Source organism: Colossoma macropomum, unplaced genomic scaffold, assembly GCF_904425465.1.
Source record: "Colossoma macropomum unplaced genomic scaffold, Colossoma_macropomum, whole genome shotgun sequence".
Lineage (NCBI taxonomy): Eukaryota > Metazoa > Chordata > Actinopteri > Characiformes > Serrasalmidae > Colossoma > Colossoma macropomum.
The window spans coordinates 19,443,621-19,455,773 of NW_023494785.1; the positions used below are offsets into that span (position 1 = coordinate 19,443,621).

Here is a 12,153-nt window from a genome sequence, read left to right on the forward strand (position 1 = left end):
CTGTCATTCACTTTAGAACCTTTAGTGCGCTGATGGCTTTTCCAGCGCCTGTTTGTTTGTTTGTTTGTTTATTTGTTTAAAACGTGGGAAAAAAAAAAATAATTCGTAGGGCTTTATCAATAAATTTGCCTTAATTTTAGCCAGTAAAGACAAATGTAGTCATCTTTTTGAAACAATGTTTTTTTAGCTCATAAAAAAAGCGGGTTAATCGTTCTTAAAATTAAAATAACAAATACATACAAATAATACAACAAATACACACCAGCGTAAAGCGTATTCATTCAAAAAGCAGAAAAACAGTGACCGAATTTAATATTATATAAAAGTAAATAAAAAATACACTATTTGATATATATTTATAATCACACACACACGTACATATAAAACACACACATTTTATGTATATATATATATATATATATATATATATATATATATATATATATATATATATATATATTTATATATATAAACAAACAGTCGTATGCGCAAAAGCAAAAGTTTGAGTACCCCTGGCAAGTTGTGTCGATTTTCTAAGTGAAAATAAGTTAATACATCTTTTAGAGAGAACACACTTAAATATGGCATTTATGTTAACAAATAGATTTATAAACTATACCATGCAGGAAATGTATAACATCCTTAAATTAATATCCGCAAAAGACAAACTTTATTCAGACCTCTAGCGCACAGAAACTGAACGTTTGGTAAAGGTTTTTTGGCGAGCGCTTTAAGGCGGGTAAGTCGAAGGGAATCCGCGCCGTATTTAATTTGTGCATTCTGTTCGTGTTAGCAGCGGTCTTATTTGAGGAGAAGAGCGCAGAAGCAGTGATTAGGTGAACAAATTGCAGTCTCCCCTCCTCCTCCTCCTCCGCTGCGCGCTGCTGAAGGGCTTTGTCTTCGGGCTGCTTTCGATACGGATGCCCCTGCGCTAGGAAATCACCTGCAGGGGGGAAATGAGGCGGGCTGCGGCGGACACACGGCCGGGCCGCGCTGCCTCACCTTTTCCTAAAGCCCCAATTTACTGGCAATTAAACGCGCCGGTGCAAAAGAGAACAGCTGAAAACAGTCGAAAATATGAAGTCTGGAGGAGAGAGACTGGCGGCGGCGCGGCGCAGGAATTAGATGATGGCGACACTTTACCGCGCGCTTTGCCACTCCAGCCTTTAATTGAGCGTAATGAGGAACGGCCATTTGCATCTGTTACCGAGAGACACCAAAACACAGAGTACGAGATAACAGAACAGCGCAGTTCACAACTAACATCGGCATTAAAAAGCTGAGTTTCACCTACAAACACTGGAGAGCGTTTCAGAGATCAGGGTCAGTTCCTTTATTCCGACAATCAGGGGGCGCGGCTTTGCGCGCTGACCCACAGCATCACCACAAAGGTTGCAGAGTTCTTCTGTTCCTGTGTCCGGAAAAATGCTATGGTCTGAGTGTGTGTGTGTGTGTGTGTGTATGAGACTTCATGATTACTGGTCACAGCGCACAGACGGCCCTACAGTCAAGGAAATGCGGGTCAGTGTGCAGGTGATGGACACTGAGCATACTGAGATTCTTTAGGGAAAAGTTAACAACTGCAGGAGACTCTGAACCACCACAGCTTCAGCTAAAAGCGGAGACTAAATGAATCACAGAGTAGCAACACCGCACAACTGCGGAGAGTCACTGAATAACAAACTCTAATACGCCAAATAAATAAATAAATAAATGAAAGAATTAATGAACGAAAGCGGTACGCTTCTAATACACTTAAAACCAGGGACCTTTGCTCAAATGCTCCATTATTTTGTGAAGTCACTAAGTTATGGAAGCTGTTCCGTGTTATACAGTGTATCCACGTGCTATTTATGGTTATACATTGTGTTATAATTAAATCCACAAAGCAGAGGTAAAAGATGGAATATTCAGTTATTAAAAAAAGACTACTAATGATCACTGTATGATCATTGTGGATGCTACAGATGCTTCCTTTACTTAACTGACATGCAATTTATTCAATTCAACTTTTCCCCAACTCTAACACTGTTGAAAATCAACTGGGTTTCACCAGATTGTTAATAGATAAGCTACAGGCCCATCAAAATAAAGCAGGAAGGAAAAAAGGATAACACTGATTAATTTAGTGAATATATACTAGAACATCTATTATAAACTATATAAAGCGCTACCACTAATTAATATAAATCTGTGGTATTTCATTATAAGAAACCTGATGCACAGCAGTGCAGGGCTATACATATTTTTCTGTAAATATCTTTTAGATTTGTGCAATAAACTAACAATCACACACTGCCTATTTACCAGCAATTTTCAAAAGAACCTATCAACAAATATGGGCGATGGCCTTTCTGTGCATAAAAATGCAAGGAAAACATATGAACACCTTTATATGATATATTATTCTAAAACACTGCATAGGACAAGTCAAAGAAGACTATTAAACACATTCGACTGCATTCACATCCCTTTATTTCTCAAGCAAAATTATTTCAAGGGACAGTTATCTGTGGAATATGAAAACATCCTAAATTATAAAGAAAAAAAAAAGAAATGAAATATGAGCTATGTTTGGTAGTTTAGCTCTGAACCAATCAACTTGATAGTACATCTATATAACATTTGTCAGAACATTCTTAAATGATTTAAGGCTTTCTTGCACAAATTATTTCAGCCATTACTTATTCTAAACCCCTGTTGAATGAGTTTGGCACCTGTATATCCCAGAGGTTTTCCACAGCAGGGTGTTGAAGGAGACAGGAATGGAGAGGGATGGAGAGAGAATGTCACTGAGAGAGAATGACTGAGAGAGAGAGAGAGAGAGAGAGAGAGAGAGAGAGAGAGAGAGAGAGAGAGAGAGAGAGAGTGAGAGAGAGAGACAGAGACAGAGAGAGAGAAATTTCACAAAACAGATGTGACAGTCTGGCAGTGGTAGAGTGCAGCAGTCACTCACAGAGGAGCATGTTTTACACACCTGCACAGAATTCCTGACCTCCTGCTCAAATAAATCCTCTCCAGAGCCTTTCTGCTCTAATAGTGACGTCATGTCTGCTCCCACCCACTTCATGCACATATGCATGCCTTCACAGTGTGCTCAAAGCTGAAATTCAGATTTTGATTAACAGGTCCAGCAGTATCATACAAATGAATAAGAATGATGCCTTTTGTGTCATAATGGCAAAATAAAAAATCTTTCCATTCTGAGACCAAGCAAACTCACAGCAGCTTTTGTATTAGTTTAGTTCTAAGGCCATTTTGCTTGGCCCACCCCAAGTCTGGTCACACCTGTGCTGCTCTGTTGTCAGAGGTCTTCAAGGAGCACTGGCCTGTGCCAGAGCCACACGTGTGTTCCAGCGCCAACAGGTGGAGGTCACTTAAAGAACATGCTGTTCATGCTATCAGAGACCTCAGTGTTGACCTAGGCAGAGATGCTGGCAGCAGTCACATTCAAGTGGATGTCATACTGCTGATCCAAGCCCAGGTAGCTATCGCTCATCAGATATAGTGTGTAGATACACCTGCAGGAGAGAAAAACATTACCTTACAGAGAATTTGTCTTTCTTGACTTGTTGATAACCATTTGGCTATTGCTTTTCTGTGCTAAATGCTAAATGAGCTACACTTTGTTCCTCACGCAACATATAGCTGTGATGATACGTAATTAAAAAAAAAGTTTGACCCTGCAGGTCTGAGGACATGTAAAGCAACTTACTTCCCGGTCTGCTCAGGTGTGAAGAAGGCCACAGATGCTACGCTCCGGTTGCGAACATATCCTACTCGTTTGACTGCCAGAAGCTCCTTCTTCTCCACCTCTCCAAGCACCATGAACCAGCCTTCGTCTTTGGGCTTAGGAAAACGAGGAGCATGGGCTCTAGTGTCCTGTTTCCTCTGCAAGTGTTCAAAAAACTCAATCAGCATATCATATTCAGATTTATTTTACAGTCAGAAGCAAGATGGCCAAAACGAATGATGGGAAGTATACTGTTTCCTGATATATATGTGACATTGTACACCTGCCTTATGTCTTTCCTTCCAAACTGTAGTGCGGTATACTTTTTCTACAATATGAGAACTTTACAGGAGAAGGAAAAACATTCATTTTTAAAATTAGTTAATATAATGAGATTTTATTCCAGGAAATTGACCGTTTCTATCAATACATTTGTAATAAAATGTCCACACAATGTAAAGAATAGATGGCATTTTCCATTAGTGACAGGAATTATGAGGTTTTGAAACAACAGTGACAACATATTTAACGCATGAATACGCCAGATCTATTTCTCACAGTCTCTGATAGACTTCTAAAATTAGATACTGGTTTACCTTCTGGATTTCTCCCCTGTATGATCTGCCTCTGTTTTCTCATTTGTTTAATCATGACTCTCATCTCTTTATGGGTTGCAGAGGAAGTGTTCCCTTTTTTGAGTCTTGGATTCTCTCTGTTTCTTCCTCAGGCTTTTAGGGAGTTTTTATGACACTGTTGCCCTTGACTTGCTCATTAGGGGCTTAGACTTGGATTTCTGTAAAGCTGCTTTATGAAACCGTCTGCCGTTTAAAAAAAACGCTACCTTAATAATATTGAATGAAGAGGAAGAACTCACTCTTTGCTGGCCCATGTTGAGTCGCTGCAGGGACACCTGGAGCACATACTCCTGGTCAGCATGAACGGGCAGCCAGCTGCTCTGCTCCCTGATGTTAGTGATGCTAGTGGACAGAGCACGCTCAGTCTGCTCCTCACAGCCCTCCCACCAGCCTTTTACACTAAGACTCACCTCCACCACTGGTAGGTGACTCAAAAAAGTCCAAGCCTGAGAGGGAAATAAAATAAAATAAAATAAAATACAAATCTAACCCTAACCTAACCTGGAAAAAAACTGATGTTTCAGAATTCAGAATTATAATGAAAGCCTACAGCTAACAGCATAAAAATCTGTTTTTTGGTAATATAAGAAAACCTCATTCATCACTATGGACATTATAAACAAGGCATGTCATACAAAATTTAGAAGGGCATCATATTAATGTCATTTGTGCCTTATGTGATGATGCTAGTACCCGGGGAAGCAGGAATATAATAAAATATTAAAAACATGTGCGTGTTGTGCGAGACAGCCTGATGGAGAGTGACAGTGCTTGGTGGCTGCAGCTCTGTCAGTATTAGAGACATGAGAGGGGGGAAAAAACAGCACAGATTCACCCTGCCAAAGCTATTTATGCGAGGATTACATTTCCTCAGCGAATCAGACGAGGACGCGGCGGCGCATGTGCTTATTTAATTAGCAAGGCCGGGGCTGCTGGGGGGTGTAGGGGGAAGGAGCGGGGCGGCTGGAATACTGATGGGGAATGAGCGCTGGGCTCGCCGCTGTGCCCGGACGCTCTCATTACCGCCACAATTAGCACTTAGATTGGAGCGCTAAACCCTCTCATTTGGGAGGTAATTGGGGATCCTGGTGCTACCTGAGACCACCGTGACCGTCTGCTGCTTCCTGCAAATCACATGTTTGTGTGTGTATGTGTGCTCTTTGGTATGTGTGGATATCAGAAACAACCAGGAATAGTTTCAATTCGTTCAATTATTCAGAGGCCGACATTTTGTCTAAAATTCTCTCAAGGAACCACCCACAAATATCACGGCAGTGAAGGACTCATCTAAATGATGGGTAATGCCTAAATGTCATTTTTGGGTCCAGGTGTGTAAAGTGTGTAAAGATGTTTTACCTGAGAGATCTGTTGTGGCTGAAGCTCCTCCCTCACCATAGTTGTGAAGATTTCCTCTCTTCCCTCACAGGCAGCCATTAGCTCAGGAAGCGCTTCGATTGGACCTTGATAACCCCTGCCTCCACCCTGCCCACCTCTGGAGCTCCATCTCCTATTGTCAACAGCAAGGGGAAAGGGCAGTCACATGACCATCTTTCTGCCAATCCTGTGAGGCCAGCTAGGCCCCGCCCCCTCTTCCTGCTGTCTCAGCATGGCAGGAGATCCTGCCTGGCTTGATCCTCCTCTTACCATTTTTATTGTGTTCCTACAAAATTACACTTCGCCGCAGGATGCAGCCACACTGAAACGCATTATGTGGGTAAGAGAAAATCCAATGCCAACCATGGCTGTGTGTGCGCGTGCGTGAAAAAGAGAAAAGCTGCACTCTGGCTGTGTTTGAGGCCGTCCGGAGGACAGTGCCTGCTGATAACTGATGCTAATGGTGTTTGTAGAACCTGATAAGAGACAGTAGGGGGATTAGCCACTACGTCATGTAACAGAGCCATAATCAGAGCACCACAGGTGAGAAGCAGCTTCCCCGAGGACACTGCTGACAGGAAGTGAACACACTCCCGTCTCTCTGGCGGGAGCAGCAGGTAAGGCTATGAATAAGTGCAAATTTTCACATTAAAGTAGAATCCCTACTGCCAGAGAGAGGTTTAGAAAGACTGTGACAGTAATAGCTGTTTTCGACAACAGAAATGGAAATTTTAAATTTTCCAACTGAAGTCAGAAGTGAAAGACCACCCTTCATTTATTTAATTTATAGTCAAAACTACCAATGAGTAAATATTATTCCTTTTTTAGGTATAAGATACTTGCTAGTATCTAAGATTAGATACTAGAATCTACTTGTTTAGGGAGTGAAAGTCAAAAGGAAAGAAGTTTCCAAAACTGGAGTTCAAAAAATAATTAACAGGTATAGAGAAAACAGCACTCCTAACAATCACGCAAGACCTGATATACTACCAGAGATTTATCTTTGAAAGATAGGAGAAAATCAAGCTTCACTTTTGCTTCAGATCTGAAAAATCCACAGGTGTTTCTGTTCATCCTTCCACTGTAAAAAGACAACTCACTGAATTGTATGAAAGGATGTGTCGCTGTCAAAAAGCTGTTACCAAGTAAAAGAAAATAGACAAAAATTAAGAAAATTTACTTATCAAAAAAATAAATAAATAAAGCTTCTGATGTTCTCAGAACAACAGGCGGACCAGTCCAGACCTCAACATCACTGAATGTGTGTGGGATTAACCGGATCATGAGAAGTAGAAAATGCAACTAATTTCTAATACTGAAGCTTGGAGGTGTGAAAAACTCAAAGTCCGCCGAAAAGAAGAAATAAAGGCAAAGGGAGGAAAATACTGAAAAAAAAAGGTATTTTCTAGAATAAGTACAAACTAACAGAAACCTGTTTAGGAACCCATTAATTGTACAAATATAATATGTCCAAATGTGTCCAGACACCGCTTGTAATTAATAAATTCAGCTACTTTAAGGTACACTCACTGCTGACACAGGCATTAAACTGCACACATACAGCTTGTACAAACTCCACAGAAAAGCACTGCCAATGGGACCCTCTGAAGCAGCTACACATGAGCCTAAGGCCAACATGTCCAATGCCAAGCATCAGCCAGAGGGACATAAAGCCTCCCAGCACTGGGCTGTGGAGCAATCTAACTGTGCTCTCTGGAGTGATAGAGCTCTATCCAGCACCTTTGGGATGAGTTGGGTATGTAGAGTAGAGTAGAACTCTTGGGTATGTAGAATAGATTAATTTCTGAATTAGTTTTTTAATACTCTCAAAATAACATATTTCAAAACTTGTCAACTGGGAAACAGTGTTAGAGGTGGAGTGTAAGCTGATTTGTGGTCTATGCACCTGAAGAGGTAGAGGTTCCGTTGTTCGATATGAGGCAGGGTGAGCAGAGAGGAATCATGAAGCCACCTGGCCTGTACAATCATCTGTACGAGATTACAGATGCTTAGAGCAGACACCAGCCAGCCCTCATTCGCTGCCACGTCCAACATAGCCTGCAGAGACAAGATGGAAATTACAGCTGTTTTCTTGAGTAATAGGGTTAAGTGTAAGATACCTATAAACATACATTCATTTATATATATATATATATATATATATATATATATATATATATATATATATACACTATTCAACTCACAATTAATCGATTATCTAATACTCAGTTCAATCTTTTGTACTCCCTTTCATGTATATCCCTCTTGTCCTCAGCATAAGGTTAAAGTTTGCTGAGCTCAGCTGCGCTAACAAACTTAATTAATCAAAAAGTCATTTCCTCAGTAACTATGTCTAAAAAGCACCTTGAGTGCAGCAGCAAGCCCAGCGAGTTAATCAAAATGCTAATGCAGTACAAATTAAAGTTGTGATTAACATTTCACAGTAGCTGCTTGAGCAAACTGATGACAGCAATGGGCTGATGTCAGTGGAGCCCCTGAGAAGGAGGGGTGGCCAAGTGGAGAGAGAGGGTGAGAGTAGAACCAGAGAGAATAAACGAGGAAGAGAGATCATCACACACAAGCACTGTGTTTCCATTTAACCTGTCCACTAAAATTCCTCTCCACTGCTACTGGAGGAAAAGGCTAGAAATCTGCAGCCCTTACAGAGCTGGAAGCACTAGCACAGCCATAAAGCACCTCATTAGCACAGAGATGACAGGAATTATTTAGCCAACCACCAGCGATCCACTTCACAAAGCCACCACTAATCTGAGACTGTATGTATGTGTGTGTGCTGTCTCTGTGAATGTGTGCTGTGTGCAAATTTGTAAGGGCTTGTGGAAGCTACAAAAACAGTTATATGTAAAAAAAAAACAAACAAAAAAAACAATAACTAATAAAATAATAATATAATCAATATAATAATACATAAATTAAGCAATTTAAATTAAATGAATTAAATGTGAAAAAATAATCACTATGCCACTGAATGAAATTCTTTAAAAATTTAATTCCAGTTGCTTCAAAGCTAAAAACAGAAACTCAATTCATTTTTGAGATGGAGATGCACACCATTTATCTCGTAGTGATTGTATACTGACAGAGAATACCAGCATACTACATTCTGATGAGGCACGACAACGCAAGTGAATGCAGTCAGTAGAAATGAAGACAAAACCATATCCATCCAGACTAGCTGACATGAAATTGGCTGGACAGCGTAGTCGACTGTGCTGGTTAATCCTTAGACACCACTCCATAGTTAGCTCAGCTGTTTGCTAGGAAAGGCTAGCTTGGATCCATGCTGGGAAGACAGGCAGCTGCTGGCAGAGGAGCTACAACCTGGCACAGCGGGAACCCAAAAAAGTAACCACATGGACAAGCATGGCCAATCACTCTCAGACACACACACACACACACACACACACACACACGCACACACACACACACAGACACACACACACACACACACACACACATGCACACACACACACATACACACACATACATACACACACTCACTCAATCACTCACTCACTCACTCACACAGCCTGTAGAGAATCACCAGCGCATCCACAGGCATGGACAATGGCTAACAGATTCCCAGACCAGAGCTGTTTCCAGAGCACGGCTGCCAACGTAACAATCACCACAGCACACATTCTCAGAGCAGGCATAGACAATCGCAAGCAGATTCACAGGGGTGCCATCAGGCATGAACTATCAACAACAGGTTATTTCGCCAGCAGTGGTGTGGAGGACTGAGCACTAGTGTGGTTAGCCTTTGCTTTGGTTGCCTTTATGACGCAGCCAGAAATCCGACGACAACACTGCAATAAATCATCTCTGCACCTCTGCTATTTTTCTCCTGGCTCACTGCAGTGTTCAAGGAAGTTGGTGTGCATGTATACAGTGTGCCAAGAGTTTGTTGTGGTCTTTCAACACAGTACATCATGTTTATAACCACATCAAGACATTCAATCAAAGCAGAAAACAAAAGAACTTTAGCTTTTCATGGAAGTAAAAACAAACAAACCAACAAATCAATAATTCAAATACAGACTTAAACCATATGTGTTAAAAACCCTTTATGCACATGTATTTATGAAGATCCTAATATCCTATATAATACAGAATTTATATATATATATATATATATATATATATATAAATCTGACACCATGACATTTGCCTCAGCAGGAGGAGGCAATGAGCTGTGCTGTTGTTTTAATGCGCATTTGATCTGTGGAGGGAGCCGGCTGTTAAACGCTGTGTCGTCTCCAAGGTGCTGTAAGTGTCTGCACTCACACTGTATTTATAGGCCTCCGGACCCAGGCATACTAACGACGTCATGAACCAGCCACATGAATAACTGCCTCTTTAACAGCAAGCCTGGACACCCACAGGGAAAAGAGTGACTGCTTTTAGTTTATGTAAAGAAACAACAAACAAAATCTCTTATACATTTAAATAAACATAACAGATTAATTATGGGTCTTTATTAAGCAAAGCTCATCTTTCACAACTTTACTTTTGTATTATTCTTTAAATATTACAAGAAAGGAAATTACCCTGTGTTCCTACAAGGAGGTACTTTACTGAAATAAGAACATAAAATTTGCACATATTTTCTCACATGTGGTGAGACAGGTCTTGAACATATGTTTGATGGCTCTTTATAGCTAACTTTGGATCGGCATAGCGATTGCTGAGTGGACTTTCAGGCATCATCTAGATGCCCTCAGTTCATACAATGCTGTGAAACAGCAGACAAAGCCTGATAGTCCAGTTAAAGTGAGACTTAGGTCAGGTCTCAGCTGTCAGAGGGGATGAATTTTCCTTTTTTTCCCCCTGATGGAACATCCAAGAGGTCTTCACCAACACATGGAAATGCGCTCAGTTCCATCGTCCCCAGGCCTAGCATTGATTTTATGATGTATGAAAGCAAGCAAATCGCTTTGATGGCAATGAAAGCCCCCAGATGACGGAAGCGAGGCTGCAGGACAATGTATAGGGGCTTGGATGGGCTCTATCACTATTCTACATATGCCAAGAGGATGCACAAGACTCACAGCAACAATGGAAAGCAGACATCATGCACAGAACATACTGTAGTGACAAATACACATGAACACTGACCTGGCAGATCCGGATGGCGTTGTCCAGGACGGTCTTGGTGTCTGTGATGTAATCGCTGCAGGGGAGCTGGGCGCGGCTGAAGTGGGCCTGCAGCAGCAGGTGGGTCTTGGTGTGGGCGCTGTCGTAGGAGTGTTGGTTGACCTGCAGGGGGAGCCGCTGGGCCAGCTCGCTGTTCAGCTGGTCCTCGTTGTGGCGCACAGGCAACTCGGCGTACTCCTCCGCATCCTGAGTACAAAAGGAAGGGAGAGGGGCAGAGGTCAGCTGGGGTGGACAGTCTCAGGCTCGGCAGATGAGTGACAGTGTCGGAAGGAACAGCTGCAGCCCTAGCATACGGTGGATCAAATCTCTCTGCTTTTATCATACAAGTGCTCGATGCTGCTTTTATATCTAATGTGAAAGGCAGGCCTCCCCAGCTTCCCAGCTTTTCCTGGTCAGATGATACTAGGTTTAAAATTGCAATATGTTCAGCATGGATTTAATCCAAGAAAATTCCCTCTTGCCTCTAAAATATGCGATAGTATGGCATGACAAACAATACCTTCAAGGCGATTACATGCAAACTCTGCCACCTTTTGGAAGAACTTGTCATTAGTACACAGTCAGCTGATATACAGAAAATGTTAGCTGAACTCAGTACGATGTGCCAGTACAGCATGGGCGCAGTGTGCTTGCTGGCTGCTATAGGTCATATATGCAGAGGCACGAGTTCTTGTGTAAGACAGTTCTTGTCCAGCTTTTCTAATGTACACTTGTAAGTAGAGGCAGAGGGGCACATTAGTCACAGCTCTGTGCTCCTCCACCTCCATCCATCAGCGCTAAAGCACTGGGCTCAAACGCCTCAGAGCTGGGAAAGTGAGAAATGGTGGAAAAACTGAGAACAATAGAGCATATCGCTACATGATTTATCTGCTGAGGGCACTGAGCTCGCATACAGATGGACAGAAGATAAAGGGAGGGAGCTTATCTGTAAACAGAAGCACTGACACCAACCTCTCGCGCACACTTCTCCATCTCAGGTGACATTTGCATACACAGAGAGCTCTTTACAGGGTTGAGTAAGCGTTTTTGAGTCTTTACTAAGTTCAGATTCTTTTGACATGCTGGTGTGATATAACTCATCTTTGGAAAGCAATATTTTTGAACAGTGGCATCATTAAACTCTACAAGCATTCACTGACATTTAGAAGAATAAACAGACTTTAAAAGCAGGAGGAGGGAGGGAGCCAGGATCAGACGGCGACAGGCCTATCAGAGCAAGAGCGATTGTAAAAG

General features: G+C 41.7%; 1 protein-coding gene across 2 annotated transcripts in view; it reads right to left on the reverse strand.

Annotated features, from left to right (window-relative positions):
• Positions 1 to 2,458: 2,458 nt before the first annotated feature.
• ascc3 (activating signal cointegrator 1 complex subunit 3) overlaps positions 2,459 to 12,153 on the reverse strand; it is a 134,228-nt gene continuing 124,533 nt past the window's right edge. The window contains exons 36-41 of one of the 2 annotated variants that reach the window (XM_036586347.1): positions 10,882 to 11,106; positions 7,649 to 7,800; positions 5,725 to 5,875; positions 4,608 to 4,814; positions 3,716 to 3,891; positions 2,459 to 3,521 (exon numbers count right to left, since the gene is read on the reverse strand). In XM_036586347.1, coding sequence (XP_036442240.1) covers positions 3,422 to 3,521; positions 3,716 to 3,891; positions 4,608 to 4,814; positions 5,725 to 5,875; positions 7,649 to 7,800; positions 10,882 to 11,106 — 1,011 coding nt within the window. In that variant the 3' untranslated portion in view covers positions 2,459 to 3,421. The remainder of the gene's footprint in view (positions 3,522 to 3,715; positions 3,892 to 4,607; positions 4,815 to 5,724; positions 5,876 to 7,648; positions 7,801 to 10,881; positions 11,107 to 12,153) is intronic. The other variant, XM_036586338.1, reaches the window with a different exon arrangement.